This window comes from Perissodus microlepis, chromosome 12 (genome assembly GCF_051167445.1).
Source record: "Perissodus microlepis isolate ML-2025 ecotype Zambia chromosome 12, ASM5116744v1, whole genome shotgun sequence".
Taxonomy (NCBI): domain Eukaryota; kingdom Metazoa; phylum Chordata; class Actinopteri; order Cichliformes; family Cichlidae; genus Perissodus; species Perissodus microlepis.
This window is the reverse complement of record NC_140472.1, coordinates 30,263,054-30,282,110: the sequence shown is the minus strand read 5'-3', so window position 1 is coordinate 30,282,110 and position 19,057 is coordinate 30,263,054. Positions and strand designations below refer to the sequence as shown.

The window sequence follows — 19,057 nt, the reverse complement described above, 5'->3', positions numbered from 1 at the left end:
CCTACCTGCCTCCCACAAGGCAAGGCGTAATCTATCTTTTCAAGGTAAGGACCTCACTTGATGTGATGGAGCACCTTGAGGAAGCTTATAAATGCAAAAATTGCATGAAAACGGTTATATACTTACAGATGACAATGAGGTCCATAACAGCCTCCGTGCTTTCCTTTACGTCTGAATGCTTCTGAATAAAATGTGAAGAAAGCTGAAATGCTTCTAAAGAGGTTACAGCAGGAGCAAGGTTTTGACTCCTTTAAGGACCTTGTGTAGAGATGGCTTACTCTTTTCAAAAAAATATCATCAGTGCAAGAGTGATCCCACTTTTCCAACTTCAATGTCAAAGTCGGCGTGAAGGGTGTTGCTTAGAGCCAAGAAGCCATTATTAGACATACTGTTGAAACAGCAACATTTTAATAGCATCCGTTCACAAGGTTGCTGTGAGGATAATATAGAATAGGAAAAAATTGCTATCAATGGTGTCAGGAATGATTTCAGATCTATACAGTAACACCAATCATTGACAGACGTCTCCATACATGAAGTGACCTTGAAATAGCAAAAAGTCAAGGCGACCTTAGACAGTCCTTACACACAAGCTTTTTGTTATCTCCAGCAGCGTCTACCTCAGAATATCATTTTTATAGGCATAACACATGACACGTTTTCAACAAATACATATTACATCACTTCCATTTTCCTGTCACGGGGTATATTATGCCCTTTCCATTTGATTCCTAAACTTTTTATTAGTCTCTCACCTGTTAAATTATTCAAGTCAAAATGATAGTGTCTCTGTGCCTCACACAGTCTTCAGTAATTTATTTTGGTAGTAAAAGGGAAGCCGATTGGTTGTAGATGTGCTGAAAATACCTACAAAGCAGGACTATAAAGGCTAGAATCAGTTGCTAAGCTGATCGAATCAAGTTTATTTATAGAGCATATTTCAAAATACAGAATCTTAGCGCTTTACTGCTATTGAAAGACACTCAGCAACCAAATGTAAAGTAGACAACCTGGCAATCTGAACAGTAAGCATAAAATAATTATTCAGCCATTTCTTCCTAATTATTAAGATAAAAGATTAAATGTCTCTTAAGATATAATTTGAAAATGAAGAGCAGACCTAATAGGAAATGGTAACTAGTTCCAAAGTTGGAATTGATAAGGCACAATTATTTTCATTTGTAACTAGAATTTGAAGGTCACCAGATACATCTGGTTTAATGATGTGGCCGAGATGTGGAAGTGTTAAGCTATGAAGGGTAAAAAATCAAACAAAGCCTTAAAATATATGTTTTTTAAAATGTAGTCATTAAATGAGATTAAAAGGCAAGTGGAAATGACTTGCAGTCGTCTAGATGATATAAAAGCATGCATGGCTACTTGTAAGTCTCTAATAGAAGTGATTTGATCTTAGAAATCATTTTAAATTGGAAAAAAAAACTGCCTTGACGACTGATTTGATATTTGTCATATTATGAAGATCTTATCAAGTTTCTTTTTAATAATAAATAAAAAAGATCCCCACGGGGAAATTGCTCTCTGCATTTAACCCATTCACTCAGTGAAGCAGTGGGCTGCCATTGGGAGCAGTGTGTAGGGACAGTACCTGGATCAAGAGTACCTCAGGGTAGCTGTTCAGGGGAATCGAACCCCTGACCTTACGATCATGGGGCCACCACTTTACCTACTGAGCTATCCCTGTCCTGAAACCAAGATGAAGATCAGGAACAGTGAGTATATGGATAAACAAATAACATAGCTATGATGGTATCAAGGGTGCTGCCTTTTTTATCTTTGCTGTTTTGTTTTATTTTTATTTTTCCCACAGGGCCTAGCTGTATTGCTGGGAGAAAAAAAAAACCCAGGAGGGATTTCTTTAAAGTGATTATGACCACTCCAGCGCTTGTCTGCATTTTGTCACTGGTAGTTCCTGCAACAGTGAAAAAACCTCCCTTATGGGGATTGCCTGTCATTCTTTCACCTTTTTTGTACAAACTATCTGTTCTGGCCTTGGCTTTACTTATTTTCTGCACTCATCCTGCTTTGATTGTCTATGTATGCAGTGTGACAACAACCTGAGCAGGTCAGGAGGTTTCCACCTCTCCTTTATAAAAGACATTTTCACACATAAACTCCTGACAATGTCGTCAGAATCAGCTTGGGGTTTTCGCACATCTAGCACACAGGCGGGAGATAATTTAATTCAGACATGTTGCTAGTACTAGAAAAATAATTCCTTTTATTTAAGCCGGGGCAATGCATGGGTAGAACGTGCAAAAACATGACACCTATTAACCCAACAACCTGTGATATTCTCTGTGCTATAATCAATTATTGTCAGATTTGAGTGCATCAGAAACATTTTTTTGCACATCCACCTTTGTTGGGTAATGTATAGACATATTGAGAGCCATATAGCATGTTTGCTGTAACAGCAATGTGAAAAAATCTTTTGAACTAGCCGCTTTAATGTCAGAAGAAAACATTCAAAAAAATGTTAGATTAAGTTAAAAACAAAAAAATGTATATCTCTTCAGAATGTGCCTAATGAATCCAACTATTCTACTGAAATAAATTAGCAATATCCATCCATTCATCCATCTTCTTCCGCTTATCCGGGGCCGGGTTGCAGGAGCAGCAGCCTAAGCAGAGAAGCCCAAACCTCCCTCTCCCCAGCCACCTCATCCAGTTTGTCCTGGGGAACAGGCCAGCCAAGAGATATAATCTCTCCAGCGTGTCCTGGGTCTGCCCCGGGGCCTCCTCCCAGTCGGACATGCCCGGAAAACCTCACCAAGGAGGTGTCCAGAAGGCATCCTTGTCAAATGCCCCAACCACCTCAACTGGCTACATTCGATGTGGAGGAGCAGCGACTCTACTCCAAGCCCCACCCAGATGGCTGAAGTTCTCACCCTATCTCTAGGGGAGAGGCCAGCAACCTTTTGGAGGAAGCTCATTTCTACTGCTTGTATCCGCGATCTCGTTCTTTCGGTTACTACCCACAGCTCGTGACCATAGGTGAGGGTAGGGACTTGGATTGACCAGTAAATTGAGAGCTTCGCTTTTACACTCAGCTCTCTCTTCACCAAGACGGACCAGTACAGTGCCTGCATCACTGCAGGTGCAGCACCAATCCGTCTGTTGATCTCCCGCTCCCTTCTCCCATCTCCCATCACTCGTAAACAAGACCCCGAGATACTTAAACTCCTCCACTCCACTCCTCCAATTCCAATCCATTAAAAGTAAAAGTCTTGCATTCGAATTTTGACATAAAAAGAAAAATTTCTCATGGGTATCAATAATGTGCTTAAATCATAATCACTCAAATGTGAGTTTCATAAAGTTGTACTAAACTGGTGAAATTGTACTATTAAATACATTAGTTGCTACACTGAACTTTTCAGTTTGGTAATTTCCTTTTGCAGTGTTAGAAAATATCTTATCTCAACCTCTAACAGTAAATCCACTATCAAAATTAAAGAAAAGGCTGCAAGACACAAGTGATAGGCATAAAAGGCGATAATGAAACTATCATTGCTAATAGAAGGCCGTGAGGGAAAAGAATATAGAGAAAAGTTTAATTTTATATAAGCTTAAATTTTCCTGACTCTGATAAGTAGAAGAAACAGGCAACATCCAACAGTAATACCGGCAAAAGATTAATGAACCTCTCAATACATAAACTTCTTATCTAACATGGAGAATACCCTGTCCAAAGCTCACACACTAACCTTGGAGAAAGGTGTTTTTCAGCACTTCCCTACATACTTTGTTTTTTGTCTAATATCAAAAGAGCAGCTAAACACAACTGTGTGTAAAAACAGCCGATCACCTGATTTTCAAATGAGCAATAGCGGCTTAGTGTTTAAAACGAATAATGTTGCAAAATGCAGTGAGGCTTCAGTGAGGCTCCAACTCTGTCCTATAACCTGGAGTCAAATATCAACAGTCAAATGAGAAGCTTGTACTGTAAATGAATTTTGCTCCCACTGCAGACCTGCAGGAGAGTGATAAACTGGGGGAACAGACATAGACGCGCACTCACGTATACACACATATACAGGGTTGTTGAGGACCTACCGTCCTCTCCTCTGAACACCGGAGGCAAATCTGCCTGGATCCTACTCAGTTCCCACCAGATAGTGCAGAGCAAGATGAAGCTCTCCTCCCTGTAGTCATGTATCTCAATGCTAACAGGCAGTGGAGCAAATGCTCAAATTAGGAGGAAGAGGATAAAAGTGGGAATTCGGTGCTGAAGCTGGGGCTGGTGGGAGATTGCGTGGAGGATTTTGTATTGATGCCCTAGGTGAATTTTCATGCATAGGTACAAGCAATAACAACCAAAGAGTATTACAGCTCCAGTGAGACTTACCAACAAACCCTAACCACAGTTAGTGTTGTAATGGCTTCTGGACATGGAAAGCTGGAGATATTCCTTTTGTTTTGTGCATGGTGAGTGTGAGCAGGTGTTTTACACACTCTGGTGAATAGATGGGGTACATGAGGAAAATTGATCCATCACCGGAGAAGTGTCTACGTGCTTAAGTGCACCCACTCGTTCCCTTGCTTACTCAGCATATTGATTTAAAACAGAATAAACAGCCACCTGCAGTGAAAGCTTGCGACTGATACATTCCCAGAAAGTGAGAGATTAGCAATTTGAAAGTCATAAATGTGGACAAGAAGGGGTAAGAGCTGCTCCTTGGTTAAATATGAAGATTATAAGGTAGATGAATGGATCATCAACTCATCACTTAAGTGTGAAATCTATTTTTTTATTTCAGTCAATTCCCTTATTTTTGCCGAAACATTTTTTTGTTTCACTGGACAAGATTATTGGTTCTTTCATTTGGGGAGGGAAGCCACCTAGGGTCTCTAAAACTATATATATATATATATAAGTTTATTTACTTAGGAAAATGAAGAAAGGTTGATTGTATTTCGGTAACTGCAAGTACTGTTGTTTTCTTTTTTCAATAAAAATATTTTCAAAAAAAAAATAAAAAAAAGTGTGAAATCTATTTAACATGGAATATGTGCAAAAAAAGAAAAAAACAAAACACTGGAGTAAACTACTCTGATCAGTTAAGAAAATCAGTTCAGGCAGACACAGAGTAATAATCACATTTTAAATATGATAAATTGGAAACTGTCATTTTAGGTCATAATTGTTTATGTGGTGATTTCATTACATTACAATTATTTTGTTCTGTTTTATCTTCTTATGGTTTTTCTTCAGTATGTTGCTGTTTTAGAAATCTTAGTCAAAATGGTTACAAAATATCTATGATGTGATCTTCAAGTGTACAATAAAATGTAACACTGATTTTATGTGGACCATTTGAGGGCTCACAAATGCATACTCCAATCCACACACAAATACAAAGCAATTTGATCACATGTTAAACTATTTTACAAATGCGTTCATCCAAAACTGAATAAATAGCAGTCATTTATGCACTTGAACATTTTAAGTTCAACTTCAAAAATTTGATCATTTTGTCACCACTTCACCAAAAAACATAGATTTACCAATTACAAACACTACAGAGTAGCCCATTAAGGTTAATACATTGTTTAAATAAGCTGCTGCTACAAGCTGTATGTTGTTCTGCTTTGAAAAGTCAGTCAGTGCGTAGCTTACCATGGTTGTACTGTACATCCTCTGAAGTAAGTATATGCTAACTAATGTGTGCCCCAGTGAGGCACGGTATTTAAGTTACTTTAACCTTGCCACAAGATTGAAGTGCAGTCTATTTATTTAGAAGAAAGAAACGTCCATTTTATTTGAAAAAACTCTGTAATACTGTGGAAGCCCAGATGTCCCAATTTCCACTGGGACTTCAACATAGCATGCATTTGTGGACCTCTTGAAGGTCTTTTTCATTTCAATATAAATGGATATAAATTCCTCACTAGACAACAAGCATCCACGCACTCATGCCCCTAACTCTAAAGGAGTCAATCAGAGAGAAGGGTTTTGGGCTACAAATGCTGGATTTGACCTGATTGTGACCCTAGAATTACACTTTGTGATCAGAGTACACAGATTTCTCATACCACTCCTGAAATACCCTGCACTTATTTTCATACAGTAAACTAGTGGAATAGTTATGGAATAATTCTTTATAGTAGCTATGACCTTTTTTTACTGTGACCAAACTGAAAAACAAAACCCTGAAATTTTGATAGCAGATGAAAAAACAGGAGCACTTCTGTCATTTAATTGTTTACCTATTCCTTAATTACTTTGATGTAGTATGAATGCCCATGGGGAAGGTCTTTATCGGTAGGAAAACTTTAAAAAACACTATAAAACTTAGTCTAAAACTTATGCCCTCCTTCGCATTTTCCAGTGAGCTGGATGGTAGTCTTTACTGGGCCGATTTTTGCCCCCGGGCCTGTATTTAACACCCCCCGCACTACAGTAATAGCTGTCTTTAGGGGCGTGTCTATAGAAGAAATATGTGCAGCAGGACTTCACTTTTGACCTTTGCAAGGTTTTATAATTTGGTTGACCCTGCACCATTTCTTGCTGACCTTTTCCTGAGTGTGGGGCCACATAGGACTTCGTAGTGTAACAGATGGTTGTTCAGATGAGGTTATTTGGCAATACGGGAGTCTGCATATACCCACAGTGAGACACCAAAATGAATATTTGAAAAAGAACTACAGGAAATACACCAAGTCAAAGTCAAATACACCAAGAAGGCTATGTACTCTGCCCCTGATTGCTGATCACTTTAAATGAGCTGTATGCGATGCCACACTTAAAATAAACCCAAGCCTTGTAAATCTCACATTAAGTGCCTGAGTGTATGTTATTGTGGCTTTAACCAAAAGTCAGACATGCAGTGCAATAAAGGGAGCAGACAGGCATCACATTCACTATCAGCTCATTTCATGTCCCTGCAAGAGACTGAGCAATCACACCTGATGGGCTTGTGGACAACAAGCCCTTTCAGATGAGCCTTGCATTTTGTGCAGCATGGCAAAACTGTAATTGCCCTCCTTGTCAGGCAGTGTCATTAAGTCAGGCAAAGTGAAACATGCCATCCGGTTAAAGTGATAGGACACACAAGAGGGAAGAGGCAGACTGGTTGGCTAACAGAGATCTGTGCTGAATGCCAAATAATTCAGCTGTTTACAAAGTGTAAGGATGGCTGAGAGTCACTCTGTGAGAGGACTGGAACCGGGAGGTGACACGGTCACATTGATTATTTGGATACATTGGCAAGTTGATGTGAAAAAATATTCAGGAAAAAAATAGACAGATGATTTGGACACAGAACACAGACTCGGCTGACTTTGAAAAATAAACAGCAATTGAAATGCTTGTCTTTACTATACCATGTTGCTTAATGAATAGCGTATTATTAAACATGTTAAAACATTAAATGGTCCAGGGATCCCCTGGGGGTCTTGTCTGCAGTCAGTAGAGCGTTTAAAGCAGCTATGATCAACGGATCAAAAAACTACTTACATGTGACAGAGGCCACTCCTAATAACCAGCAGAAAAATAGCATATGCCTCTGCAGCTCTTGACAGCTTCTCTTTTCCACACTCAAGAAAGTCCTTTGCATTTGCAATATTCTCATTTTTTGTGATGCAGTCATATAATGTTAACTTTATGTGCTACAGGCATCACACACCAGAGCAAATGCAACTAGTCTTTAAGTCAAATTTATCTAATTTATGAATTATTATTAAGGTCATTTTTTAAAACAAAGTGAAAGGTCAACAGAACTTTTTGGACTGTTGGAGCATATCAACACATCACCTTTTTCGTGCTGTAAATTAAAATTGGTGTCAAGTGAATGTGTGCCAAGGAGGAGGTGCCAGGGTTCTGTGACTGTGTATGATTCTTCCACATGCTAATGAGGCCTTTGTTTGTTTAATTAATTGTTAAATTACCAATACGTCATGTTTCTTAGACAAAATGACACCAACCCAGAGTCAATAGCCGAACAAGCTGTTTGACATTGGCAGTGAAGATTTGACACGTTTTTTATGAGCACAACCCACGTACTCAACTCCTCGCTACTGTGACACCATTTATGGGGAAACAAACAGGCTTTCCAAGAGTGCAAGATTTTATTTTATTTTTTACCCACAAGCATTATTGTAACAAAGAAATAATCAAAAACAAATGTTTCACTTTTTGTGCCAAGTTTGATGAAGTTTAATATTTAATTAATGCATGAAGATACTCACATTGGGTTTTATTTTGTTGTTGTTGTTTGGTTTTTTAGGCATGTAAAGGTTTTATAACTGAAAGAGTGTTCCAGAACAAATATCAATTTAACCACTTTTGCAGTAAAATATTTTTATACACGTAATTTCATAAATTTTCATTGCACTGTTCCCCTTTGAAAGTGGAAGTTCAGAGTTCTTTGAGGGGAAGCCAATCAGAAGTAAGGGGACTTTTAGGGACTGGAGACATTTTTCAGACAAAATAAATTTAAGGATTCCATAAAGGGCCTATAAAGGACCAGTATAAGACATGTGCTACTATGGTGAGGGGTGCCTATGGCAGTAAAGCAGGTCATCTGCTAGTCAGAAGGCTGGAAGTCTACCAAGTCTCTTAAAGTATCCCTGGGGAAAATACTGATGCTTTTTTACAATGTGAATGCTTGTGAATGTTAGAAAGCGCTTAAGACGCAGGAAAAATTGCTTCTCTGAATGTATGTGTGAAAGAGACATGCTGCATTAGAAAAGTACTATATAAGAACTAGTCTCTGCATAAATAACAGCAATGAGGTCCCTGTACAAAATAATCACCTGAACATTTCTCTCAAAATAAATATAGCCCAAAAGCCAGAGGCTCCCAGTTCATGATGAGGGCCAGTACTCAAATCATACCAAGAACCGCTACTTTCAGTTGTTTGAAGCGACACCAAACTAACAAGTCATTAATTTATATGCCAGCAGTAAATACAGGCCTATGTGTTATTCAAGTGTCTTAAATACCCATAAATAATGGTTTTTGTGTTTTCTAGATTGTCAACTGTGGTTTGGTGCTTTTCATATTCAAGTTAAAAAAAACAAAAAACAATAAAACTGAAGCTAGAAATTAAGCAGAAAACATCTTTAATAGAATGGAATACAGTACAAATCACAACATAATGCTCCACATGCAAATACTGGTAAACTAATCCAGGAGTTTCACATATGGAGAAGGTCATGTCACAAAAAACATTTCTCAAATAACAAATTACAAAAAAATGAAAAAAAAAAAAAAAAAAAAAAATCATCAGATCAGCATAGGAAGAAACTTTTACTTCATAATGATACTGAAAAAAAAGGCATATTCTTGAAAATGGCATTGCTTCCTGTATAAAGTAACTGTAATTTTAGTTGAGGGATTTCTATATTCAGTTCAACCTGAAGCAGTTCCTCGGTTGTATAGTTTTTTTCTTTCCCTCCAGTACTTGATCGGTCACACATCGCTAGTTTTTCTGTTATTCAAATCAGGCTGTTTGAGAACTACTTAATAACTTAATGATAAATGTAAATAAGATTGCTTTGGAAAGATCTGTAATCAAAACAAGTCATCTTTGTGACCACAAACCAGTTTTACATGCATGCCACATAGTGACAAATATAAGGCTGGAAAACAGTTGGATATCTGGCCATGTTCACTACAGTAGCATTTGGTTAATGAGGGGAAAAAACTGGATGAGATATTCATAGCCACAGAAGACCTTGTCTGTGTATATTTGTGTTTTAGGGGGTAGTGTATATAAGATAATGAAATATGAATGTGAGGCCACATGTTAGACTCCAAAACTGGATGAATGAGCCACTGGCTGGATGGATGGGTAAACGCACAGATGGGATTGGGTGTGGTAATGTTTCACGCAGCCGACCGCCGACGAATGACAAACGCTCCCCTCTGCAGCTGCCCCAGGTAGATCCTCATCTTTGTGCTGTCGCTTGTTTTTCTCACCCAAATCTGGAAATCACACACAGAAGAAACCCTCAATACAGCCAAACTGCTTTCTTCTGCATGTGCACATTAAAAGGAAGCTGGAAAAGTTCCTCATGAATAAATTCACATTTAACATTAAAAATGAACAGTTTTCCTTCCATTTGAATAAATTTTGTTTTGCGAATCAAAAAAAATGAGTCAAATCTGTGCAATGAAACAGTTGATGATATCCGTTTTCATTCAACTACTCAAGCAAAACTTTAATGTTGCACTTCATTAATGTAATGGTATTCACCCATCATAATGCATAATGTATGGCACAAACAGAAAAAGGGAGCTGCACAAAGACATCAAGCATGACAACAAATAATGTAGGCTATACCAGAGGGAGAAGTTACCCTCATTCAAAAATCAGTAATGAATAACTTTGTCTATCGTTATTAATAAACATAAAGGAAAGGTTAGCTGAAAAGGTAAAACCGTAGTGAGTTGTAACATTTGCCTGAGTTAAAAGGCAATTTCCAAACAAAGTGAAGTTCATTATTCTACAATGAGAAAGATTATTCACAAGTACAAAGCAGTTAACAGTTTTTCCAATGTAGATGTTCTAGCAAATTCACCCTGAGGCCACCATACAGTGCTCAGACAAACTGCCAAAACCCCAAGAACTACAGAGAGGCTTGATTTGGGTTTGTTTTGAACCTACAGGACTTGAGCACCTTACAGGCATTGTGTCAACCATAAACTCCTCTGAGCACGACTGAATGGCCATTGCAACACCTTGATTCTTTTTAAGACTCCAGACGTCAAGTTGATTAAAATGCTGTGGCGGGACCTTAAGAGAGCTGTCTAACCACTTGATGTCAGTAGATTTCATTCAACTGAATTCTGGCTTTAAAGTCTGATTTATACTGCTGGAAATCTATGGCGTGAGCATTCACGCACATTAGCTGCTGTTACCCGGCATTAGTAAAAAAAAAATTTCTCTGAATCTAATATTTTTGGAAAATAAACCTTCATACAATGTGAGAACATAATCAAACTTTTTACCAGAGTGAAAGTGCGATTTTATTTTTATTTTTTTTTTAAGTACACTCAAGCCTGACATTAGCTGTCAAAATGTTAGGTTACAACCAGCTGTTGTTGTTTAGCCAGCTCATAGTCAGCTGTCCAGAGGGTCGCATATGTAATCTGCTGACAATAAGAAACTGTGACAATAAGCTAATTTATGCACATTTTAGTGTGTTAGCTCCCTGCCTTCAGTTCAGGAGATGAGGGCTGAGTTGTGGAGGAAGAGGATTAGGTGGAAATGAGGGAGGAGAAAGGCATAATGAGAAAGAGATGACAAAAGGATGCATGTAGAAATTTTAATGGCCATGTACAGTTTGGAAGACTTGTTTGTGATCTTTAATTTATAAGGAATTTATAAGACTAACTATGTATGTAGCTGGTCTCAACCCACATACATAAAAATGGAACTGCCCATATGGAAAAGATATATATATGAATCTTATAAAGTTTGTATCTGTCTTGTGTGAAACTTGTATGAAAAGCATACAAGAGTGAAAACAGATATAAGATCCCTAGAAAAATTATATAAATGAAACTCGTATGTTTTGGATACTTACTAAAACAATATATGAAAGTAATGAGAAAGTGGCCACTTTCATGAGTAAATCATATAAGCCTTACATGATTCACTATATGAAGTAGGCCACATCTTATGCAAGTCTTTTATAAGTTTTTACTATTTCTTTTCCATATGGGTGGGCAGTAACTTCCATGGTGACTTTCACAAACCAGGGTATGCCCCTATGTATTTTGTGAGATTATTAATTTCTTGAAAAGTGCAATTACACACTCATCAATGGACATTTATTATTACAACATTGTTTTTTCTCTTAAATAATCACAAAAAAATTACTTACTATACCTTTAAAGTCACTGCTGCTAAAAGACGGTAAATCATGGGGTGTGCGTTTTTATTTTTGTTAAATAAATAATGAAATTGTTCAACATTCCTGTTTTGTTCATCTAACTTTTAAAACCTGGAAAGGGAGTCATAAGTTTTATAATGTCTCTGTATTTAAAAAGCTTAGAATTAATAGAGGGTGTACCATTTTTCTTATGTGAGGATGTGTTATTGTTGTTTTAGTAAATTGTAAAAGCTATCAGAAGTCCTATCAGATATCAATACAATATATTAACTTAAAAAGAAAGAAAGAAAGAAAAAAGCAAGGCATTTTCAAGCTTGTAATGTGCTTGTGGAAACCCAGAAGTACAACTGCTGCACAATTGGTCTCAAATGTCATTTTGATTTTTCCTTTGTTTTTTTCCCTCCCAAATTGTTTTCTAATATCCTAAAACAGCTGGGCACCATACTTTTTAGCAGATGTTCCTCAAACAGAATTGTATACTCAGAGACTATTTTCAGCTGTTTATCAATAAACATTTAGTGCTCTGGTGACTATTCACAGCAGCAGGATAGTACATGTGGCATAGAGTCTGGTAATGATGGAATATGTTGCCCCGTGCAACAGTGTGTCTTGCTGATGTCTTTTTAATGTTTTTTTGGAAAACAATTGAGCGCTATGCCACGGAGAAACATACGATGTCGAGCTTTGACTAGAGAGACTATCTTATTGGGAAGGACAATGCTTATGGTCTTCTTGTCTGGTCATCTTATAGGAATGACAATTTTTTTTTTAAAGACTATATACACAAAATACTTCAATCTTAATTAATTATACAGTTCTGTACGCAATTGGATGAGATGCTGATGCTTGGAATGAGAACTAAAACCCACCTCATTGGTTCCTACTGTGCTGATGACACAGCTGATCTTTGTGTTGTCTTTTGACTCCAGGTAGATGGCCTGACTCTTGTGGTACCTGTCAGCATAAACACACACAGACTAAACATCAAACAAACAAGTGCAGACTGGAGGGAAGTTCATTATGAATAATTTTACCCAGCTGAATAAACCACATTACTCCTGAGAAGGCACTAAGTAGATAATTGGAATGAAAAATCAAAACAAAAAGTCTGTTATTTTTTAATAGCTCCAACCTTATAGAGGACAGAACAAACCTAGAGGAAGAGACTGACAGAAGGTACTTCATTATTAAGGGCCCACTGAAGAATAATGACGCATGTGCCTCCCTGTGGCTTTTTGAGAAGGCTTTCCAGTGGTGGCATCTTCTTTAGCCATCAATAAATGAGACTTTGCCTTGAAAGAAAAGTGCACATAGCTCTGTCTTCTCAAATTACTTTGTCTATATGAGCGGCTAATAGGACAGAAATCTATTATTTTTACCCATCTTCAAATGACCTTATGCTCTGACGTGTCTGATTCACAACTCAGCTCTGAAATAGAAGGGCAAGGGAGGGCTGTGTCTATTCGGGGATTTTCACTCTTATTTTGGCATAACAGCAGGGAGTGCGTTGCTGGTTCTTGTGCAGACATATTCTACAAATATGCATTTTTAACAGTGCCTTTAAGCATAGTATTCAGTAGCTCCTAAGCAATCTCTCTTTCTGTAGCGCAGAAAAAAATGAGGCTGCTATCACAGTGGTTGTAAAATATCTTTACAGGCTCGAGCTAACATCCAACGCATAACAATGTGGCCATCTAGTGGCGACGCTGTGTATGAATTGCTATCGTGTCAGAGATGCACAGATTAAAACTTGAAATTCACCATCTTTTATCATAGTAAAGTTTCCCATCCTCGATGCGGGCCTCATAACGCTGGGTGGGGCTCTCCATGGGAGCAGAGGGGACATGTTCTGGAGATGAGGGAGACACTAGGGAGGGAGAAACACCCGATTAATATCCCCCTGCTAATATACATGTAAGAAACAAAATATTACTGTGATGCATTTTATTGACCCTTTCTCCTAGCAGAAGACCAATGCTACTCTCTTCGTCTGAGAGGTATTAATTTTGTACTGTAACTCAGTACACACATAAATGTTCATTATAAAAATCCTTAGTAGAAGGCACGTGCAATCATACCTGGTCGCTTTGGTGATTTCAGCTGTAAAAAGCAGGGTTGACAAGATTTATTACAAGGAATTGCTGAGTTATATTGCTTTCCAAAAACACATCACATCTAGAAATTTAGAAGCACTCACCTTATTAAGTGTTCTTAAATCTTCCATTATCTGCTCATCTGTTAGCAAATAATTTAGCTGAGGTTTGAAGAGTCAAAGAAAGTTTTTTGGTTTTTTTAAGACACAAAATCATTTTTTAAGGTATCTCAAGAACAAATTCTACAAGTAATAAATACACACAAGTTTATGCAAAGGATATCTGGTGCAGGTTTTCGCCGCTTGTCTGGTATTGGGACTGGATCGTTGGGCCGTCTCCTCAGCTTCCGGGTCATGATAGGCTTTACCTCCATGGAGTCTATGAATAGAAGAAATATGAGTGTGAGCTCCAGATGCATAGATGAATAGAGATCAGCATCTTAACTGTATCTGAAAATTCAGATTTCATTTGATGACTTAATATTAAAATATGTAGGAAGAAGTAAAATACAGCCACCCACATACTTTTTTTTTTTACCCCATCTCTCTTTTGCTGAGCAAGTCCCTGATTAATAATCCTGTTCTGGCTCCCTTACCGCCTGTCAGCTCCATTGTTAATTTCTCGTTCTCAATCATCTTCTTTTTCTCCTCCAGCTCTGCAATTAGGTTTTCCTTTAGCTCAACCTTTTTATCATCGAACTCCTTCACTGCTGCCTTTTTCTCCTTGATGTAGTTCCTCTCCACCTGCTCTGTCTGCAGAAGGTACAAAGCCAGAAAGCAAGAAGAAATGTATGCTTGTATGTCCAAAAAGTACAAAAAAAAAAAAAAAAAGGTTGATTTTGATTTTACATTAGCGTCAGACCGTCTGAGATACTGCTGTACTTACCTCAAGCTGGAGAAATAGATCTGTAAATGGGAAAAATAAAGCACAACTGGTCACATGAAGAAAACCGTTGTTCGGTGTCATTAAATTCAATTTATTTACCCTCAAAAATCATAAAAGAGAATGCTTATATCACAGGAGCAGAAAGTACCAGAAGCTTATAGTAAAATACTGAAGTTCAAGTAAAACTCTGAGAACAATAAGGCACTGACTGTTTATCTTTTAGTCATTTTAGCGTTAGAAATTAACTGATCATTGGTAATTACATACTTACTACTCTCCACTGCAGTGATTATGAGTGTACTACCAGAGCCATTTGGCACTGCATTCCTAACTAAATAAACACTCATTTTGATCAGCAAAAAACTAAGTATATTCCATTCTGGCACACAGCAAGCAAAGGAGAAAGCTGATCACAAACAAGACAAGCTACGGAGTCAACAAAAGCAGAGTATCCAATATAATTAAAGCAGCCAAATGGTTAGAGGACAGGTTGGAAACAGAGTGAAGAAGCTCAGTCTTTTACAAAACAGCATCCTGTAAGTTTAAATGAGTAGACAGTGTGCGCTTTCATTCCACCCAATACAGTTAAGTGCATCGCATGGATTTATGTGTTTGGGACATGTGGGTGTGAGAAGGAGCCCTGCGGAAGAAGGCACACATGTTGTGTGAAGTAAACCACCAAATAACTTAAAATATATACATATATAGCTTTTAGAACAAGTAACTGAGCAATATCGTCAGCTGTCTCTTCAGTGAGTCTCTGATAATGTGGCTAAAACTTCCAACTCCACCACCTGGAACTATATCTTGTCATCTTTTTAAGCCTAGCGTAGGATCAGTTTGCAGTAGATGCAGGTTTATATTATCCAGCTCACAGCAGATCTCCAGAGCAGAACAAAGACTACCATTATTCTTACAAAGCAGCTTAATGATACTGAAGACCACCTCAAAAGAAGGCCTTTATGGGAAGGTCAATTTAAGTGTGTGGGAAAAATTGCTGTTTAAAAAGTCCAACCAAGACATTGGCTTGATTCTTTCATTACCCATACTTCTCTTCTTAAATCCATGGTAGCGGCTATTTTTATTTTCAGGTACACACAGTCGTCTGTAGCCCTGTGCTTTTCCCTGAATAAACAAGCCAAATCTAAACAGCGTGCCCAACATTGGTTGGCATGGATGCATCAGAAGTAAAGCACTTCATGTTCTTGCCTGCATTCCGAAGTCTCTCTTTGTACTGTTGGTCCAACTTCTTCATCCTCTTCTGATACTCTTGCAGTGTGCCTGAAAAGACACAAATGTGTTTTAGATATTAATGCTGGGCGTTGTTCACTCATGAAAACACACCATCCAGTATTGTAGACTACCCACTACTATTTTTATTTTTTTTTGCCACACCTTTTACACTGAACCACAGGGTAGACTAGAAGACACTGACACTGTAATTACTTTTGGATTTGCAAAACATAACTTATCATTCTGCAGTTTCTACAATCATCAGCATGAGCAGTAAAAGCCTTTTGGGATAGCTGACAGTACTTTCAAACAGCTCACTCAGCAGTTTAGAAGCAGTTTGCATCAGTAAACAACAGACAGTCTTAACAATAAAAATGAGCTCATGGCAGAGGGCCATTTGTCATCACTGTTTTATCTTTTTAGCCAATGACAAGCGAGCACTTTTAAACTGCTCTTCTGCCTGATGATGTAATTCCTAACCACTAAGCACCATGACTAATAAGTAAGGTTTTGGCTATGCCCTTGACAAGTCAAAATTAATCCTCATGCTCACACACAGTACCACACAATAAAAGGCAGCAGTCCTTCAAATATGGATAATTCCTGACACCTCCATTCATGTGAAAATAAGTCAAAATCATTACCTTCTTGTAACTGCTGCAGCTGCCTTTTCAGAGAGGCCAGTTTGTCTTGATACATTCTGCAATGAAAGAAAAGCTAAAGTCCCAATCCCCTTACAATAGCACAGTAACTTAAAACTTTCATCACCAAAAATGATTTTCAGTGAAAGGTTAGAGCTGCTGATCCACAGTTGGCAAGAAACTTACTGCTCCTTAATTTCCACATAGTCATCTTCGTCATGTTTGGCAAGATCAGTTTCACTGGCATCCTCAGTGTCTGGAAAATCAAGAAGAAAAAAGAAAGGATTTTCTCAGCTAAAATTTAAAAACATTTTTTCCCCAAATACTTCACATGTGATCATATCAGGAATGTTTACAGGCATAAGTTTTCAAAAACAACCTTGATGCACAGATGGCAGAGATATCTGCAGATGAAAGTACGTGCGTGGCACAGATGAAGTAATGGTCTACACCCTGCTTGGGAATGCCCTGGGGTTGATAATGTAGACAGTGGGAAATCCACGTATGCCAGGATAACAGCTGATACCTCTACGTATTCTTGAATCGACCGCAGAAAACGCTCAGCTAAACCAAACTAAAGTGGGTACATCTGCGTAACTGCCCTTGGCCTTTTTCTCTCGATGACATTTATAGAAAGAGTGATGATCTATATTTTTAAGCACTTTTCGCAAGGTGTAATTACCAGTACAGATCCCGGCTAACTTGGTAGTGCTGTCAATCCAACAGCAACTCTCTCGAAACAACGCCAGCATGTTTCACCAAACCTGGTTTGATGTCAGAAGCTCGGGAACCAAGTTATAACCACATATGTCTGACGAAAAAAATTCACCGGCTTTACGTTGAAACGTCAAGACGAGCAAAGACTAAGGCCCCTCTCTGTATTCAAGCTGACACAGCACCTTTCATTTTCGGCTAGCATTAATGTGCTAGCATAAGTTAGCCGCGCCTGCTGATAAAGAGTGTAACCCGACTCTAGCTTACGTAGTTAGGCTTAGAAGAACATATCCGGAGAGGAGAGGAAAAATAAGTCCAGCTGTTCGCTTTGGAGGTCAATGACAGGGAATTGGCTAACCTTGCAGTGTTGTCATCGCCTTCCTCTGATCCGGTCTTTCTTTCCCTTTCCCTGCAATCCGTTCTGTCTCAGTGAAGTGTGTGAAAAGGGCAGAGCAGTGGACACAGCACGCAGGATTTCGCTTGCCTTCCTGCCGACCTGTCAATGCCCGGAGCTAACGTTACGTAGCAAGTTGGCTAATTAACGTTTGGACTGCCATAAATTTTTTTTTAAGAAAAAAAAAAACGAATAGTTGAAAATTATAGCTGTGCTTCGGGAGCACTGTTTTAAGCGCACGTGTACGTCAAGGCACTGTGGTCAGTGGTGTTTTCGTTGCGGTTTTCATGCTCTTGTGTATAACGCTAAAAATTAATGCTAGCAATCTTAGCGTGTTTATCAATGATTATTGCTTTCGCTCGACTTGCTGCCAACTCTGAAAAAACCGAACGGTTTGCTTTGCTTACTGAGCTTAAATCACACACTTCTGAGACAGTACCACACCAGGCAGACTCTTTGCTCGTGGTACTGTGTACCTAAACGTAGCTAGAAAGCTAACTAAGTAACGTGTGGCTGCATTGAAGTAGCTTTCCAGTTTTGGGAGCGAGAAATACATTTTAACTTGGTTTGTACTTGCGCATACTACGCTACATGGACAAACGGTTTCCACTGGAAGGGGGAAAACGACTTAAATGCTGCATTTTAAGAAAACACATCCAAATTCATACAATAAAGCGCGCATTTCCGTTTTTTCCAACAACTAGACAGAGCCCGACAATCGGGGAAGATATTGTTGAAAACGTTACCTTCTTCCGAGTCTCTCCCCCTGAAACTCCGATCGTCGTCGTCATCCACGCTATCGAGTTCTTCTTCATCATTGTAATAATCCACCATGGGCGACAGCAAAGTCGAAGTCATTTATGCGCTCCGAAAAATGTAAACAAACACAAAATAAACAATCGATTTGTGTTTTGCAGCTTGCTTGGAAGAGCGCCTACAACTGGTAGGACCCCCGGGTGTCAAGCTGTCCAAGAATACGCCTGGGTAGAATTTCGATAATAAACGAATCGTATAAAACATTTAATCGCAATTTTTAATAGAACTAGCACAAAAACTTTGAAACAGTCACCGCTAATTAATAGAGGCCAAGTTTTCTATGAGTGATTTGAAATATATGGTAAAACATCTAAACAGGCACATTTCCTATCACATTTGGATAGTTAATAAGTTTCTTTGTTTTTTTTCACTACTCTAAAGCAGCGGTCCCCAACCCCCGGGCCTCGGACCGGCCG

The 19,057-nt window shown here is 38.4% G+C and overlaps 1 protein-coding gene across 2 annotated transcripts; it reads right to left on the bottom strand.

The window, feature by feature from the left end:
* Positions 1 to 9,070: 9,070 nt before the first annotated feature.
* suds3 (SDS3 homolog, SIN3A corepressor complex component) lies at positions 9,071 to 18,788 on the bottom strand. 2 transcript variants are annotated; one of them, XM_084946777.1, is made up of 12 exons: positions 18,572 to 18,788; positions 16,904 to 16,973; positions 16,721 to 16,776; positions 16,053 to 16,124; positions 14,844 to 14,863; positions 14,554 to 14,710; positions 14,241 to 14,336; positions 14,063 to 14,124; positions 13,944 to 13,965; positions 13,627 to 13,732; positions 12,735 to 12,819; positions 9,071 to 9,952 (listed from the first exon to the last, which is right to left on the bottom strand). In XM_084946777.1, exons 1-12 carry the CDS (start codon positions 18,681 to 18,683, stop codon positions 9,854 to 9,856), a joined length of 957 nt encoding a protein of 318 aa, XP_084802903.1. In that variant the 5' UTR covers positions 18,684 to 18,788; the 3' UTR covers positions 9,071 to 9,853. The 2 variants fall into 2 exon arrangements, with proteins under 2 accessions (XP_084802903.1, XP_084802905.1); XM_084946779.1 differs by lacking the exon at positions 18,572 to 18,788 and adding an exon at positions 17,790 to 18,019.
* Between the last annotated feature and the right edge of the window lie 269 nt (positions 18,789 to 19,057).